The sequence below is a fragment of the Melanaphis sacchari genome, unplaced genomic scaffold (assembly GCF_002803265.2).
Source record: "Melanaphis sacchari strain LSU unplaced genomic scaffold, SCAv2.0 Contig0_pilon_pilon, whole genome shotgun sequence".
NCBI lineage: Eukaryota > Metazoa > Arthropoda > Insecta > Hemiptera > Aphididae > Melanaphis > Melanaphis sacchari.
The window spans coordinates 18,195,087-18,209,873 of record NW_020270366.1 but is presented as its reverse complement, the minus strand read 5'-3'; the positions used below and the strand labels follow the sequence as shown (position 1 = coordinate 18,209,873).

The 14,787-nt window shown below is 28.9% G+C and overlaps 2 protein-coding genes across 2 annotated transcripts; one reads left to right on the top strand and one right to left on the bottom strand.

The window, feature by feature from the left end:
- The first annotated feature begins 716 nt into the window (after positions 1-716).
- On the top strand, positions 717-8,214 carry LOC112596435. Its single transcript, XM_025342114.1, has 4 exons — positions 717-1,287; positions 6,273-6,467; positions 7,512-7,663; positions 7,756-8,214. Exons 1-4 carry the CDS (start codon positions 936-938, stop codon positions 8,092-8,094), a joined length of 1,038 nt encoding a protein of 345 aa, XP_025197899.1. The 5' UTR covers positions 717-935; the 3' UTR covers positions 8,095-8,214.
- A 4,047-nt stretch (positions 8,215-12,261) lies between these two features.
- LOC112598458 lies at positions 12,262-13,429 on the bottom strand. Its single transcript, XM_025344925.1, has 2 exons — positions 13,093-13,429; positions 12,262-12,784 (listed from the first exon to the last, which is right to left on the bottom strand). Exons 1-2 carry the CDS (start codon positions 13,427-13,429, stop codon positions 12,390-12,392), a joined length of 732 nt encoding a protein of 243 aa, XP_025200710.1. The 3' UTR covers positions 12,262-12,389.
- Between the last annotated feature and the right edge of the window lie 1,358 nt (positions 13,430-14,787).

Genomic DNA, 14,787 nt, shown 5'->3' with positions numbered 1-14,787 from the left:
CCAGACAATCGAAACGAAATATTTGATAGAACATACATATGTATACTGTAAATAATAAAATCGATGTAGTGAGTGTTTTAAATAGATCAATGTTGTGACAAAATTATTTTCATTTTTGTGAATTCAAACCATAGTTATTGGAAGCGGTTTCGTTTTTAACGTTACGATTTTGCTTATTCTTCCGGTCTCCTGAAAAGTTGTTGAATCGAAAACGAACGAGAACTACGCGATCGCGATAGCTCTGATCCAGCAATTCATTAAAAAAAACACTGCACTATAGGTACACAATGAACGACGATATAATATCGCATAGTCTATTATAAAATGGAACGATTAATATATTATACTTCCATTGCTCGTCTAACGTACATCGTTCGTCGCTCCCCCTTAGTGCAGTGCACCATAATATATAAATACACGCGATATTGCGTGGGTACCTGTACAGCGAGTACAATCGGATAAAAGCGAAACAGTCGGATGCACTTGAAAGGAAAAACTAGGAAACTTTCTTTAATATTATACATTACCGTCGTTATATCCGTTAAATCAGCGGTGGAGGCGGTGCGTGTTATTACAGTTTAAATGACGCTTATATTATACATTATTATTACTATATCCGCAACAACACGGTAATAATATTATAATATCGGTATGACGTATCATACTTGCGCGATCCGGTGGCTTACTGCCCATTGCACCGTTGTGTAGTTGCGGTTGTGGTCGTATGCTAACAGATATCTACGCTGTCCGGTCCGTCGTCAGTATTAAAGTAATAATAACACAGCCCGAGGCAAGCGACGACGTCCAAATGATCATTACCTACACCTAAATGATAATATAATACCGTCCGCGAATATATTTTTATTGGTAAAACGTATGCTGTAATTTATACTTTTGTCGAAAGTGTATAACCCGTTAAAACATTAGCGGCGACGATGTCCGTACTCGGTGTTTACCTTGCCTCGTTGATTATTTTTGTTAGCTGTACCCAGTGTATCCTGTTCTCCGATTCTGATGGACATTCCTCTGACTCGGACGTTGGAGGAGACGTCGGTGATGATGACAGAGGTAGCGAAAACAACGACCACCTCAACCCGATGGTCAGTACGGCGATCAAGAGCTGCCTGGCAGGAGCCGACTCGTTCTTGCCTTGTATCAACGGGCACGCCATGGCAGCTATTGAACAAACTGAATCCATGGACTCGGTGCTCCTGGATTCGGGACTGGAGATTTCCAAAAGTCCCAGTGTAGAAGCGTTCGCTGCTCCTCGAGGAGTTTATTCTTTGGGTAAGATACACTACCGCAATGCATTCCGTTTGTAGATCCTCCTCAATTATTCCAGTGGTGAGAGACTAGAGTCTTAGAAATGATAAATCACGTGACTTTAGAGTGCAATATATTAAATTAGACAAATCGTTTAAAATCGATTGTATTATTGGTTATTGAAACGACCAACCATTGGTTGTTTATAATTTTCGAAACAAATTTAATTTCACAATATTATTCACATTTGTTTTAAAGTTGTTTACAGGTACAACGTCAAAAATCATATCACCACATTCAACTTACGCATACTTGATATTCTATATATACTAATAATACCGTACGTTTATTTTATCTAATTCATCTATTTCATTGAGTGTGAACGTGGATTCCAAGTTCTAAATGGTTGGTCGACATTACGATGAGAATTTTGCGTACACGTATAAGCGTATTATATAGGCGTCACTTTCAGACTTATTGGGTTATTAAAATCTCAATCAAGATTTTGTTTTTATTTATTTTTTATTTGTGAATATTTTCTAATTTAATTTAAGAAAAAATCAAAATTAGTCAAATATATTTTTATTTCATTATATTATCTTACGTCATGTATAATACATATATTTACATAGATTTCAAAACCTTTTTGATCATACATTATGTGTTAGGCGTACAATTTTTCACGTTGTGAGGTTTATAAATAAAAAATGTTGATGAGACACAACATTTTATTAATATCATATTCATCTTAGAGGTATATTTGTGAATTCCCACTATTAAAGTCACCGTAAACACCGCCCGAGGGCCTTGACCACGATGGATATTTTGAAGGTTGCGATAAGTTGTTACGATAATTATTAATTTATGTACACCGTCGTGTTTTACGTCGTGTCTTAGAAACCCATGTCAGTAAAGGGACTATTTTTACCGTTTTAATGTTTTCCAAAATACATATTTTACGATGCCCACATGTCTAAATTTATTTGTTGTAGTATTTATTATTAGAGCTATCGTGACTATCATTTTTAACTAGTATAAGTTATTACGTTTCATGAACCTGTAATATCGATATAACTATGTGGCTATGTATTATTATTTATAATTTACTGGTTTTACTTCAGATACTATATAAATATTTTATTTTTCACGTTTCTCAGTAAAAGAATAATCGTCTTTAATTATATGTAGTTTCTTATTAGAATAAAATGTTTATATTTAATTTTCTCAAATTTTCAACTAAAAAAGAGAGACGTGTATATGTATTACATAAATACCTAATACAATTTGATAATACATAATACAATTTGAAAAAAACTCCTGCATTTTTAGCAGTAAACAGGAGATACAGTAGTATATATAATAGTGTTACTAGATGGGGGGCTTAATAATATCCTCTTAGGCCCTAACTAAAACTTAATCTCCTCCTCACCATAAAAAAGTAAAGTTAAATGATAAATAATATTTATTTATTTTTTGTTATTCTTGTGTTACAGATAAACAAATTTGCATTATTATATGTTTGAATAACCTAGTTAAATAATAGTGATGGATGCATAATTTTATGTAAACCATTTCTATGATTGGCTTATTATTTTGCTCACAACAATGCCAAATAAAAAAAACATTATTGTAAAATATACTTTTTGCTTTGCTTGGAATTTAAAATAGTAAAATGTTTTATGGTAAGTAGTGGGCGATGGTGGGAGAATGAGACCCTAATGCATTTTTTTAAGTTAACAGTTTTTTTGAGGACTGTAGCCTTCCCCTAGAATTTTTACATGAGTTGTGCCTATAGATACGATGACCGTAAATATTATTATGAATAACAATCGTATAAATATATACCTATTGGCTATTATACTACTGTTATTTTGAATATGAACAAGTCAATAAAATCACGACGATAAACGTATATTACAAGCTCGGTGTATGATTTTCCGTCAGCGATCATCAGCAAAAATATCAATAGACCGCTATTGTCGTACCATACCGAAGTTGTATGATGCAAAGTGTCTTCGGGCAAATTAATATTAAAGCAAATATATCGAAATATAACGGAATTTATTAATGCCACCATAATTATATGTTTTTCTCGCTTGTCAGGTATTTATGTATATACAATGTGACTTGCAGCAGCTATTTAGGTTTTATTCGATAGTTTTGATATTTCAACCAGTATTATATAAGTAATTATCTTTTTTGTACATTGTAAATCTTTTGGATTTTTCACACAATCGTATCCTCTCTTTTATATATTTTTTTAAATACAATAATTCGTTAGATTTTATCAACTTGTACAGATATGTATCCATATTTTGCATTTTAGAATCAATAGTTAATTGATAAAAACACAGATTTTTGTTTATAATTAACATCATTAAGTATCTAAAAAGTAATGATTTAATCATAACTGTGACAAATAAAATTCAATCTCTCCGCACATACACACACACACACATTCACACTTACTCTTCCAAAATATTATATCACTGATAATAATTATAGTTATGTCCTTACTCAATTTATAGCAGAATGATTCTTATCGTAAACCTAGTTAAAGCATTTAATAAGATAATTTGTTAATAAATATAACTGCATACGAATACAAAACAATAATTGTTAACACATTGTAACACAGGTACTAAAATGCAGAAATAACTGTAAATATTATACTATTTAAATATTTAACTGATTAATTATTTTAATTAAATTAAGTTATTAATAATTATGATTTGATCAAGCTTTATGCGAAAAAAAAATAAAAATATATCAATTTAATTAATTTTAAAAACTACTCATTACTATGTACTAATATTACCATTAACCCATTGTTAAAATATTTATGACCTAAATGTTACCAAATCTATACTAATACATTTATACATATTATAAAATATAATTTTGACACATTTATCACACAATCAGAGCCGGCGCGAGCTATTTTGCCGCCCTGGACTAAATTATAAATGCTGCCTTATTTTAAAACTAAATAAATAAATAAATAAGTTATCATATGATACAAATTATGCAATAATATTGGTTTATCTAAAAACATTTATTTTCATAGTCATAATATTTTCGCCATAAACATAAAATTAAAGTATAAAATAGTCTTTACATAACACATATATATAAATATACTAATAATATTAATACAATTATAAAATTGCGAAAGTTTTAGCTAAAATGCTGCCCATGGGTATTTAGACGAAAATTGCCGCCCTGGGCTATCGCTCAGTCCACCCCTGCCTTCCGCCGGCCATGCACACAATAGACGCATAATTAAATGTACAGGAGAAGTCAAGTATATAAAACTTAACAAATATACGTAATACATTATTGTTTATTATCTTTAATATGGTATCAAATTATACATAATACATTAATAGGATAAAATGTAATAGGTATATTAAGATATAACGAAAATCTTAGGTTTCTGGATGTAGTGTTTTTAGTAGACTGAGTAATCTTCAAAATTTATTTTTTAATCAATTCTACCATTATTTTTATTAATAGGTATCGTTATATAATCAATTATAAAATCACTAAACATTACATACATTATATTTATAAATTAACTTACAATAGACCTTTAAATAAAGATACCTTTAAGGCGACTGCTTAAACAAAAAAATAAAAATAATAGTTATCGTAAAAATTGTAAAAAATAAACGAAATTTATAAATCTTGTTAAGTCTTTAACAATTTAACTAGATAATATTAATAAAAAATCATACAGATCCTCATCACTCAATTTCATTTCGATAAAATGTGTAGGTGCTTAAAATAGTTATAAAATTGTGGTTGATGATACGCTATACATAATAATTCTACGATGAATAGATAATTTTATATCGTTCAAACCTAAAATAATAGCACACTATAGTCTTTTGCCAAAGATAATCGAGTAGGTAACTAAGTATTTATATCTAGTACGCAACTTCAATACTTTTTAATTAATGAACCACTTAATTTTAACAATGACGGGGTCGATGTATTTTTGATAATATATTTGTTTAAATTATACAATGTGTATTTGATATATGCCCTACCTTTAAAACAAATTCAAAACGGTTAATTGTCCTCTATTTATAAAATTGTACATGAAATAATATGTGCTATCAGTACACATAAAAAAAAATCAATAATAATACGGAGAACTAGCATCGATTTCTATGTTTAAAATTACAAATTACGATGCAGCTCGAACACTCGTTTGCTCGAGCGATCTGTCCAAATTCCTAACCAGTAGCCTGTAATATTATTATTACTTATACACAAAGTAAGATTATATGTTGGTATATGCATTCATAACTAAATTTTACGCTGCACAATTATGTTCATTAAAGTTTTAATAACAATAATTCTGTTATAATAGCACATGGTTGTATTAATGTATTGGAAAATTTTATTGAATAAGTGTACGTAAAACGTGTTTTTTTTTTCATTAATTTACCTAGTAATTATTCAGATGGTTGACCTTATTGGAGGCTGTGGTTTACAACGGGAAATAATTAATTCAATATTGTACTACTACTATTGTATTAAACTGTTAAATTCTTAAATGAATGTGACGTTAAATAATTATACATTATAAAAATCGTAATTAATATTATTTATACGATAACATTATGTCTATTAGAATTGAGAGGTATTCGTCAGAAAATCGTTTATTTAATTATTAATTGGTATTGTACACACCATTAAATTGTTTAACGTGTAATAATATATTTATTTATGCTATTATTTTAAGTTGTTACATTATTACAGCGAAATCATGATAATCAATTAAGAACCTGAGAAAAAAATAATTTGACTCAACGCGATCAAAGTTTGATTAGTGTAATATATACAGCGAAATAAAAATATTGTGTTATCTTTAACTATGTTTTAGTCATCAAAAATCCATAATTATATCATTATCAGCCCATCGTTATAATGACATTTTATCGAGTTTCACAATATTATTTTAATGTTTGTTGTAATTGTGTTCCTACTATTTTGTACAGGCGATAACCCGTACAACATCGGTGCAGTCATTGAAGCTGCGTCTTCGTTGCTTTCCAGGCGAACGTTTTGTTGGGACTTGAGTCTCTTATACCCAGGACTGCAGATGCGAATCGGTCCAACGTATACCAGTAGAGGAATAATTGATTTTATTGTAGATCCTCGACGTAAATTTGACGAGCGAAGTTTGGGTATCGGTAGGTATTTTTATTATTTCATACGTTATATTTTATCATTAATATAAGTGTTATCACGATATTTACAATTAGTTTAAAATGGATAAATTGACGCTGTCGTCTTTAAAACCAAAACTAAAAATGACATATATTAAGAATAATAAAATTTATGAAAAGATAAAACATGAAAATTGCTTAATATTTTCGTTGTTTTTGTGTTTCCACAAATTTAATAACAAGTCATATACCATCTTCGTTGGTACTTACCTAAATAAACAAAAATATTACTACTGAAAAATTTAAGACTACTAAATATTTTTCGTTTTTTGAAATTTATATTTTTTTAATTTATTTTCTTATTAATAGTTTATTTTAAGTGTACAATATAGTATAATTATTAATGTCCGTATGAATAACAATAAAAAGTTAATAACTGATTTTAAAATTAAGTAAACCGACTACAGAGGCTCCTCTAGTTTCTAACCAAGAGAACCAATCAAAATTATGAAGTAAATTCGGACCGCTAGATCTCGCTTTATGTCTTAAAATGAATCATATTTTTTTGTTTTATGATTTTTGTCGTGTTCCAATCATATTATCGTTGACGTTTTTTGATTATTCACAATATCACTAACATACATTATTTACACAGATTGTTATATTTACCATAATATGATTTATAATTTAATAATACATTTTTTATATCAAGAATGAACATAAATTAGTTTAAGACTCTAGTATTTTATATGTATTAAAAGATAAAATTATAACGTATCACTCAATTATATGATCATTTTAATAACTATAAATAATTATAAAAAAATCATCAATAATTAGTATCCATCAGTAACTTATAAATTATAATATCAGTAATTTATACATGATTACCTGTTTTAATACATTTTAACGTAAACATATTTTATGTGATATACCTAATATAATTAATTACATTTAGACAGAATAGATCGCTTAATGGCTAGATTTTTGGTTTAAGTTATCAACAATTGCTCAATTTATACTATATTTAATCAGTAGTTGAATAATTATATAAATTTAATTTTTTAGGACATATGATATTCAAAAGATCATTATTACCAAACGTGTTGGCTACGCAAATTAGTATTGCCTCTGTGATTCCGATCATGTTTGCAGCGATATATTTTCTGACTAAAAAAGCTTTTATTTTGTCTAAAATTGCATTAGTCGTCACCAGTGTGGTGAGTACTTAACAAGGATATAGATTTTATTTTTATAATTTCGATAGACATGATAAATATCAATCAATTTAATAATTTTTTCGTTTTTGTAGGTGGGTTATGGTTCATTGTTTCTACACCACAACAAGAAGCCAATAGCAAGCCATTCGTTCGGAAGTCATCAACCGTTTAACACCCATAATTCGTTTGGTAGTTTATATCACGGTCCAGTTGGCGGTCATTATCATCCTCATCAATCGATTGGTGGCCATCACAACCCGTTCATTGGTGACATCAGAGGTGAAAAGTTTTACGAACACTTAAACGAGTTTCAACAGATTTCTTCATCCAAACCATCGTCGCTTTTCCGGGGAGTTAATTATTTTCCACGAGAAGATGACCATATAAAATATACGGAATCAACAGATAAAAACAAAAAAGAAACGGAATAAATGTAAGCACATTGCACCAATCAAATTATCTTGGTATAACGTTATCATGTAATTATTACCTACCTATTTATTTTTTTAATATAGTTTTTAGTGTAAACGTAGATGAAGATCTAAGATGTAATCCATATATATCTCAATAACTGTATACAAAAAATTAAATATATATAAATGAAAATATATAGTAGTCATATTATTTTCTTAAATTAAAACGGATATAGTCGTTAACAGTTCTTTTTATGTCCGTGATCGAATACTCGAATTTATCTATTGGTATAGCCGGAATTGGTAAATTGGGTCCCAAATGACCTTATCTCGGTAATTTGGGTCCCGGAAAAAAAGGTATTAGGTAAGTTGAGTCCCGGAAAAAAAAAATAATTAAAATGTATGTGGTTTTTATAATATTATGTTCTCAAAAAATAATATATGGTATAAATGATTAAAAAATTGTATACCAGGAAAAAAATGTCAACACGCTAAATAATATAGTACGTCAAATTTTACAATATACCTGTCTATACACACATTAACATCATGCGTAGAATTAATTGGTGTCCAGACGGTGTACCACACTGTATGCAATATGACGTATTATTGTAACAATTATTCAAAAGTAAATAAAATTATATAAATATGAAATATTAAAGTTTTAAGTTTTTAATATTTTAGACCTAATTGCGCCAATGATTTATAGCCGGGACCCAACTTACCTACTACCATTTTATACCCGGGACTCAACTTACCGCTTTCAAAACGAAACCAAATTATCGCGGACCCAATTCACCTAGCTCCGGTATAGTTACAGGTATATCGCTGCAACACATATAATGCTATTTGAAATCAACAGTTAATATACTTAGACACATATTCAATAATAATGTCCGTTGGACAGAAGACATATGATAATTTTATGTATATAATATTATGACTTGAACGCAAAATCGCATATACCTATCTATAATAATAAGGTCTACCGGAAGATAATGACTGACAATTGTCGCGGGACGTACGTTTATAAACTACGATAATCAAAAGTTATTCTACAGTGTCTCAAGATTCAACGTTTATAAATCACAACTGCGTCAATGGCATTAAGTAAATGTTAATATTGTGTTGTATATGAATACGAATTTATATGATATAACCAAGCAATGAAGTGACGAAAAAATCCTCAATTTTAGCTTGGTGATCGGAAAATTATATTATACTTAATAAACTTCTCTGGAAAAAACGTGATTACAGACATATAGAAACCATTCAAGAGGCGTAAATTTAAATTTTCGCGCTCCAACCAACTGCCTTGTGCCTCTGTCTGCTGTCGTTATTCGTCCGCAGCGTGTACCTATCTAAATAATATACCTATATAAAGGTGCTGCGGTCTCCAACAACTGTAATCATTTTCTGGATTATCGGGATTACACATATTTGCACATGATATATGATATATTATTATGCATACATTTTAAAAATACGTCTTTATTATTATTATTAAAATGTTTCAAAAATTATATTGAAAGCCGTGAAATTATGTATTGTGTAATAAATATACGCCGATGACGGGAAATCCTATGATGTATAAACGAAAAAACTTGCAGCTGATTTCTGTAAAATGTAAATTGTAAATACATATATGTCGTGAATGTGACAATTTCATTGCTTAAACCGGCTTAGCTGTTATATGTATATAATTTACATATTTAGATATGTACTTTTAAATAAAACGTGTTTTATAATTATTACCTATAAGCATATATTAAATTTAGACTTTGAAAAACTAAAGTTCTATTTTTTAACTTATCGTACATAATATATATGCATATATATATATTTATATGTATTTTGTTAATACTAAATACTTTGTTATATTTAATATTATCTGTTGTTAGTTTTGTAGCTATACTCACTTGAAACCTTTAATAAGCTTAAAAAATATGTAGGTACCTCTATCATTCGTTTTCTATATGTGCCAATTAATATCAACTGTTACTACCTAAATGCAATTTCTTAAATATATAAAAGTGATAAGTTATATCTCTCTGGGCTCTGAAGATATATATATATATATATAAATACATATTATTTACATCAACAATTTTTTAATATATATATACATTTTTTTTTTTTTTTTACATAAATTGTTTATTTAATTCGTCACCAGGAGAACAAACAAATCATGTTTAAATGCTATAAAAATAACTGAGCCACTTGTACGTCAGTGATGGCGTCGTTGATTTAAAAATGTCGTTCGACTAAATAAGCTCTTCGAAAGCTAAACCCTCCGAAGCCAACTGTAGTAGGAGGTGTAAGTGCAATTAGAGAGTTAGATTAGAAGGCGACATCTTTCTTTCATATTTTTGACTTTACATTTTGAAAAAACAATGGTTATTTAATACGTTTAATGTAAAATTAATCTAATTTAATCAACAGATAATTAAATTCCACGGTTCGATCTCCGCCTGATGACAAAAATTTTTTTTTTTTTTTTTGTTATTAATTAACAATATTATTATAAAAAAATAAAAATATACCTACCTTTTATTTTAGTACTTAAGTTAATTAAACAAACAGTATTTTTTTATAATACTTGTACCGCTGTCTTAACGTACCTAGTTGTTCTTAATTATTATATGGAGGTTGAATTTTGAAGTTTTTAATTGTTATACAGAGTAAGATATTACCAAACGAATAGTTTAATAGTTGATTGTAAGTTTAGACAAATTAAGTGGAATAGCATACTACAGTTACCATGCACAGGAATAGATATTTCGAAAAAAATGTTAGTCTACAACAGTAAATACTTTAAACTAAACTAACTCGTAAGAAACTTGATTATAATATATATACATTTTTGAATAATGTTCTGTTTCGGAATATTAAATTAAAAATGTGTATATAGTTATTTAACAAAGTAAAAACTTAAAAAATGGTAAAGAAAAATAAATATAATTAAAAAAAAAAATGTTTGAGTTAATTATGACTTAAAATAACGTGAAGGAATTTCAAAAATGTTAAAACTTTTTGAAAAAAAAAAGGTTGAACCTTTACCTGAATCGCCTTTTATGGGTTTACATGTAAGAAATTATTCACACCTTTTTATCTCACACAAGTGATAAGACTCAAGTATACAAATAACACGTGTACCAAAAATGTTACTTAAATTAATAAAATCAACTTTTTATTATGTTAAATGTCACCGTTATATATTTTCTAAAATCAATGGTTTTAATTTATTATTTGCATATAATTTCTTGAAAATTAATTAGGCTCAGCTTTGATTTTTAAAATACACTTATTTTTTTGAAAAATGCGTCGTATAATTTTACTATTAAATATATTATAATGTCACAACTGTATCTTGATGTGACTGTTGTGTTGTGAGTTGCTATCAGTATAAAACAGAGCTAGATCCACGCGAAACAACCAAGTTCACTCTAGGAAGTACCGTAAAATTCTATTTTAAATTAAAATACGTATTTTATTATCTTAGAATATACTTATAAATATAAGTTATTTAAAGGAAATTGGTTTTATTGTAAAAAAAAAAAAAAAAAAAATTATAATATTATTTTATACCAAATAATTTTGTTGTATATTGAATTCAGAAAATAATTATAGCTTAGTTTTAAATGAAAATGTTAAGCTTTTCAAATATTACAGTAATAAATATTAAAAATAGATGATCGAAATTGTATAATCTAATTATTTTAACACAGCGAAAATTTATAATATATTATTAATATTTTAGGTTTTGAATTATAAAATGGTGACGATTATCTAGGTCGTAATATGTTTTTGCAATGACTAGTCAAACGTCCTTCATAGTTTAACACGATAGCGGAATATTGCATACATCAAACAGCGTCAGTTTGACATCCAATATTTTTCAAGGAATTTGTACTTAGAGAATAATATTTCTAATTACTTCCATATTTTTAGTCCATTGTATGTTATAAGTATAAAAAAGATAATATTGTAAATTTTTAAGTTTACAATATTTTATAGAAACAGCAAAGCAAACATTAGAAAGTATAACTACTAGGTACATAGGTAAATGTCTTACCAAATTTTAATTATAACTATGTATATTATATTATTATTTACTCCCAAAACCGAAAAACAAATGTATTCAAACAATGATTTTGTTCACATATTTTTATCAGTTAAGTATCTATGTGAAAAAATTATGTGTACACCATCAGAGACTTTGTCGTCACAAAGTTTATTTTTGTTAAATATATTGTAATATACACTTAACGAAGTTGGCTAATAGTTCATCGCAAGGCTTTTGCGTTGCCGAACTATCTGGAATAATGGGTATTGCTGTAAGAATCAATTTGTTCTTTGTAAGGCAACGCATCAGCGGCAGTCATACTTGGCTGTAGCGCTGCGTAACTTCTTCGGTATCCGGAATGTTGTTCATTTCCACCACTGCCTCCGCCACCAATCCACGATGGATGAATGCTGACTTGGCCGCTACCAATACCACCACCACTTAATAGCTTTTTTATTGCCATGGTACCGGCTAGAATCAGAGCGATTTTGGCTATGATTAGTGCTTTCAAGGCTATTGATATCGCACCACCCATCATCATCTTGTTAAATAGACCTCCGACGATAGTCATGCCCATCGCCGTAAATCCCATCATCAATCCCATTTTGTGCTTTTTGTTTTTACCTCCTTTTTTTTTACGACCTGTAATCGATTTTTGTACGTTAAATTAAACCGTTATCAATACGATTAAAATGTATAATTCAAAATACACATTTTTCGTCTAAAGCCAAGGGAGAGGTATAGTGCAATTATTGCGACTATACAAAAATACAATAAAATATAATATTAACAATGAAAATAGATTTATCGTTAGAAAAACCTAAACAATAGGTCTCCATACAATAAATAAATAAATAAATACAATTAAGTATAAATGTTATGATATTCTCTTATCTATATACGAATAATTTTAGAGCAATAATATACTGGCTGTAGAGATGAAATGATACCTTCGAAAACGTCATCATTTGATCCGTCTTCTTCTTCCGGTTGATAATGGATTTGCAGCGTGTTGAAAAAGTTCAAAAATTTCGCACCCAAGTTATCATCAGGCGATAGCGGTTGTCGGTGGTTACCGGCCGTGGTAACGGTTAGATACCGGTTTAGCCGATAAGTTTCATTCCTATCCGATATTTCATCGATGGTTCGCGCCAGTTGGCTTTTAAGACACGTGTCCAAGTCTGTTGATCTACAGTTGTACACGTTGGACAAGACGTCGAGATATCCGTCAACCCGGACGACGGCCGCGCTGGCGGCCACTATGACAAACGCGTACTGTACACGCATGATGCATCAGTGGCATTAAGTCAGACACGAGCGAACTCCTTGCTTTTATTCACCGATTTGGTTGTCCACCCATTTTAAATGATCATCGTCATCGCCATAGTTATTGTACATTACTATCGTCAGGTACCTGTACGACGACGAATAAAAACGTAATATGCACGGACGTGAACACGGTAATGATGAGAGTGTTTAGATCGACTATGGGATAAGTATGATATTATTATAAAATATATGTCGTCAGTGGACTCGCTATTTACCTAAGTAGTCTATGATACAATATCTGACTATATATGTCGTCATGTCAAAACTACGTAGGGTGTCGGTTGTAACGGATCGGTCGACCGTAGATATCTATAATAAACCTATTAGAATGTAATTAAGCGACAGTACAAATTCCGAAAATAATTATTATTATGCGGAAGAAGAGATTAACATGACAATAACATACAAACTATATAAATTTGTAAATAGCTATTCTACTAATAAAATTACTAACGATTTAGGACTATTTATTCGATTACAGCAAAAACTTAAACGTCGAATTGCTGCGAAACATTAATAAATGTTATGACAATAAATTCAAATTACCATCTGCGATATAGAATGAGTACAAAATAATTTTTTCCACCTCTTTTCTAATTTATAGTTGAGACTAAATGCCCAACAAATTTTTCTCCAATTGTCCGTACAACTTCTGTTATCCTCTGCTGAAAATTAAGTTCTACTTTTCCTCGCGATGTTTGACATAATCTTCTTAAAAATATCGCCGTGGTCTTCTTAATGGTCATTTACTAGTAATTTGTTCCTTGATAGATGTCCTTAATAGTGACTCTTGTTTTATTTACACATTACCTGTCTTAAAGAGTATTCTTTTTGAAATTTCTTTAATATTATCCTATATTTTGTAGGAGTTTATATAGTTTATTTTCATATTTTTTTTCCAATATCATGTTTTGATTATTAACATGACCACATTTAAGTTACATACTTTTTTGTGAATTTTTCTTTTGGATAAAATTAATCCTAATTTCTAGATTTTTTACTATAAATAATGTACTTGAAGCATATAAGATTATTAAAAGTATAAATTTTTTAATATATATTTATTTTGTACTATTAGGTATCCTTATACACTCGTACATTTTAAGCTTGGTATATTTTGATATCCAAATTAACACTTTTACTTTTCTGTATACTTATATTGATTTTCATTTTCAGGTCATTGTCTTGTGTTAGAAGACAATCTAAGTACTTGAATTGTGTTAAATTTTTCAATATATTGTTCCCTAACATATTCATTGATTTTATATGATAATACTTGCCACTTGGTATCTTTCTCCAATCTGCTTAGCGTAAAT

Coding starts and splice junctions, on each gene's coding strand:
- LOC112596435 (XM_025342114.1), top strand. CDS start 936: ATGTCCGTACTCGGTGTTTACCTTGCCTCGTTGATTATTTTTGTTAGC. Junction 1,288..6,272: donor TCGAGGAGTTTATTCTTTGG/GTAAGATACACT, acceptor TATTTTGTACAG/GCGATAACCCGTACAACATC. Junction 7,664..7,755: donor CATTAGTCGTCACCAGTGTG/GTGAGTACTTAA, acceptor TCGTTTTTGTAG/GTGGGTTATGGTTCATTGTT.
- LOC112598458 (XM_025344925.1), bottom strand. CDS start 13,429: ATGCGTGTACAGTACGCGTTTGTCATAGTGGCCGCCAGCGCGGCCGTC. Junction 12,785..13,092: donor AAATGATGACGTTTTCGAAG/GTATCATTTCAT, acceptor AATCGATTACAG/GTCGTAAAAAAAAAGGAGGT.